We start from the raw sequence: 2,301 nt of genomic DNA on the forward strand, positions 1-2,301 counted from the left end.
TATATATATATATATAACCGGTTTATAAGGTCCTATATGATGATATAAATATATATAAATTAAAAATAAGATAAACAAATAAAAATACACTAAAATAAGATAAAATCACGTAAAAGTAAATAAAAATCAAATAAATCACAATAAATTAAAACTAGTTAAAAACACACTAAAATAAATGAAAATTTTAAGAACTAAGCCAGTTTTTTTTTATTTTTTTTTATTTTTTATTTTTATCATAACAAGCAGTAAAATAACTCTATTTTGCAGAGTTATCAGTAGTTATGGGATGAGAACGTGAGTTTAGTGGCTTGTAATTTAGCTTTTTAGATTTTAAATAATAATTATCTTACTCTATTTAAGGAGTTCAAGACAATGAAACAAAGTGTCAAGAAAATATATATTTTGAACATTTATTGATGCTTTTGGGAGGTAATTTGAGTTTCTCGAAAATTCAATTGGAAGGTTTAGCTTGATTTCTCAAACAAATCTAATTTATCTTTTTAGCTTTCATTCAAAATACGCATTTGTATAAGAATCTGTCTCACTAGAGTTTGGTTTTAGTGAAGTTAAATGACTGCATTCTTGTAATTTCTGGACTTAATTTTCATTAAGTTCTCTTTTTCTATTTGTGTTGTTGTATTTTATAAAAAAAAAATAAAGAAAAAAGAAAGAAAAACATCATCCAAATGTATCTTTCCCGTTAAGATTTCCTACATATGGACGCAATGATCAATTAGACTTAACCAATTAGCTATTTCGTAACCCTTTTCACCCTGTTGAATTCCCTCATCAAGCAAATTCGAAATTAAAAAAAAAAATATCAGCACTATCAATAGCGCAAGGGATAAAAGAAACAAAAGAACCCAACCAAAGAAAATTATAAAAATTGCGTCCTAATAATCGCGAGGAACCCAACAAAGAGACGCTAAACTATGACCTACAATATTATCATTCCTCCGAATTCAAATGAAAGAGCAGGAAGAGAAATCCCGAGCCAAATCTATAGCTTTTGATCAGTACGTTGTGATTATAAAATTTTTTAACCGTGCTAAGAGTTTTAAAGTATGAAATATTTAACCTTTTTGTTGCTCGTATATACTTTTGCTTGATGATTAAACACAAATTTATATCCTAATCATGTTTAATGTATTTTTTTTTTTTGCTTGGATCATATCATTATTTACGATTCATTCTTGTTGATTAAGAAATAATTCAATTCCATAGAGTGAGTGGAAGGTACAGAAGTACTGTAAGGACGTATATAATGTGATTCTCATAAAAGTTGCGGAAGATGATCAATATCTTATTGATAAACACAAGTAGAATACAGTAGAGGAGGAAGATCATCAATTTTTTATTTTGTAATTTTCAATCATTAAAGTGGAGTAACACATCTCCTATTATTTTAATTACGTAGGTAGGAAACATATTGTATAACAGTACAATCACATAGCAGAAATTGTACAATTCCCTAACCAATTGTAGGGACCTTATAGACGATGCCGTGGTTGTTAACCCAAACCCGAACCCTATCACATCGGTAGTCTGCAGTGACGACTGATCCTTCTGTCACAATTATGGCATCAACAGCAGGATTTTCCTTTTCAATGATCTTCTCAGCAACCTCTCCTTGAACTCCGACAAGCTCGGGCCATGAGTTCTTCCCTACATGCATGCATTTAATGAAAAAACTAAGTTATTCAATTCTATCGTGTCAGTTAGTAGACTCGTATTGAAAATACAAAATAATCAATTAAAAAACATTTGAAATTTCTTAAATAATATGGTATATATAATTATTGTTAGTTACGACTTATATATAAATTAAGTTGGATATAGAATCTAAATCTTATATATATAAACATGTGACTAAACGATCTATAGCTTTTACATCCTTTTACATTATATTCTTGGTAACAAAAACCTAACGTTTACCTGAACATTCTGTCGACATATTTGCCTTCTGATCTTTTATGCTCCCTCTTTCTCTTAATTGTAGTTAATCTGTTTAATTATGCAATGACATATAGAGAACAATAGAAAGGAGTATTTATAGTGCAAATTTCAATAGCTTGTAGGTGTGGATAGTCATTTTTGACTTTTTGGACGCCGTAATTGCGTTTGCTTGCGAAAATAAACCTTATCGCCAAGAAGGTAGACTAATCCAAATACAGGTAAAAGGAAAAAACAATGGAAAATGTGATCTATTTATCATGAAATAGTGTACAAATTTGCAACCATGAAATAAGTCTATAAGTTTGTAATTGAAACGGTCTAGATTTGATTCGATTGGTATACATC

At 29.1% G+C, this 2,301-nt stretch overlaps 1 protein-coding gene across 1 annotated transcript; it reads right to left on the reverse strand.

The window, feature by feature from the left end:
- Window positions 1-1,259: 1,259 nt before the first annotated feature.
- Window positions 1,260-2,014, reverse strand: LOC21400425 (glu S.griseus protease inhibitor). The gene is made up of 2 exons (XM_010095975.2): window positions 1,936-2,014; window positions 1,260-1,665 (listed from the first exon to the last, which is right to left on the reverse strand). Exons 1-2 carry the CDS (start codon window positions 1,952-1,954, stop codon window positions 1,472-1,474), a joined length of 213 nt encoding a protein of 70 aa, XP_010094277.1. The 5' UTR covers window positions 1,955-2,014; the 3' UTR covers window positions 1,260-1,471.
- Between the last annotated feature and the right edge of the window lie 287 nt (window positions 2,015-2,301).

Source organism: Morus notabilis, unplaced genomic scaffold (genome assembly GCF_000414095.1).
Source record: "Morus notabilis unplaced genomic scaffold, ASM41409v2 Scaffold363, whole genome shotgun sequence".
Taxonomy (NCBI): Eukaryota; Viridiplantae; Streptophyta; class Magnoliopsida; order Rosales; family Moraceae; genus Morus; species Morus notabilis.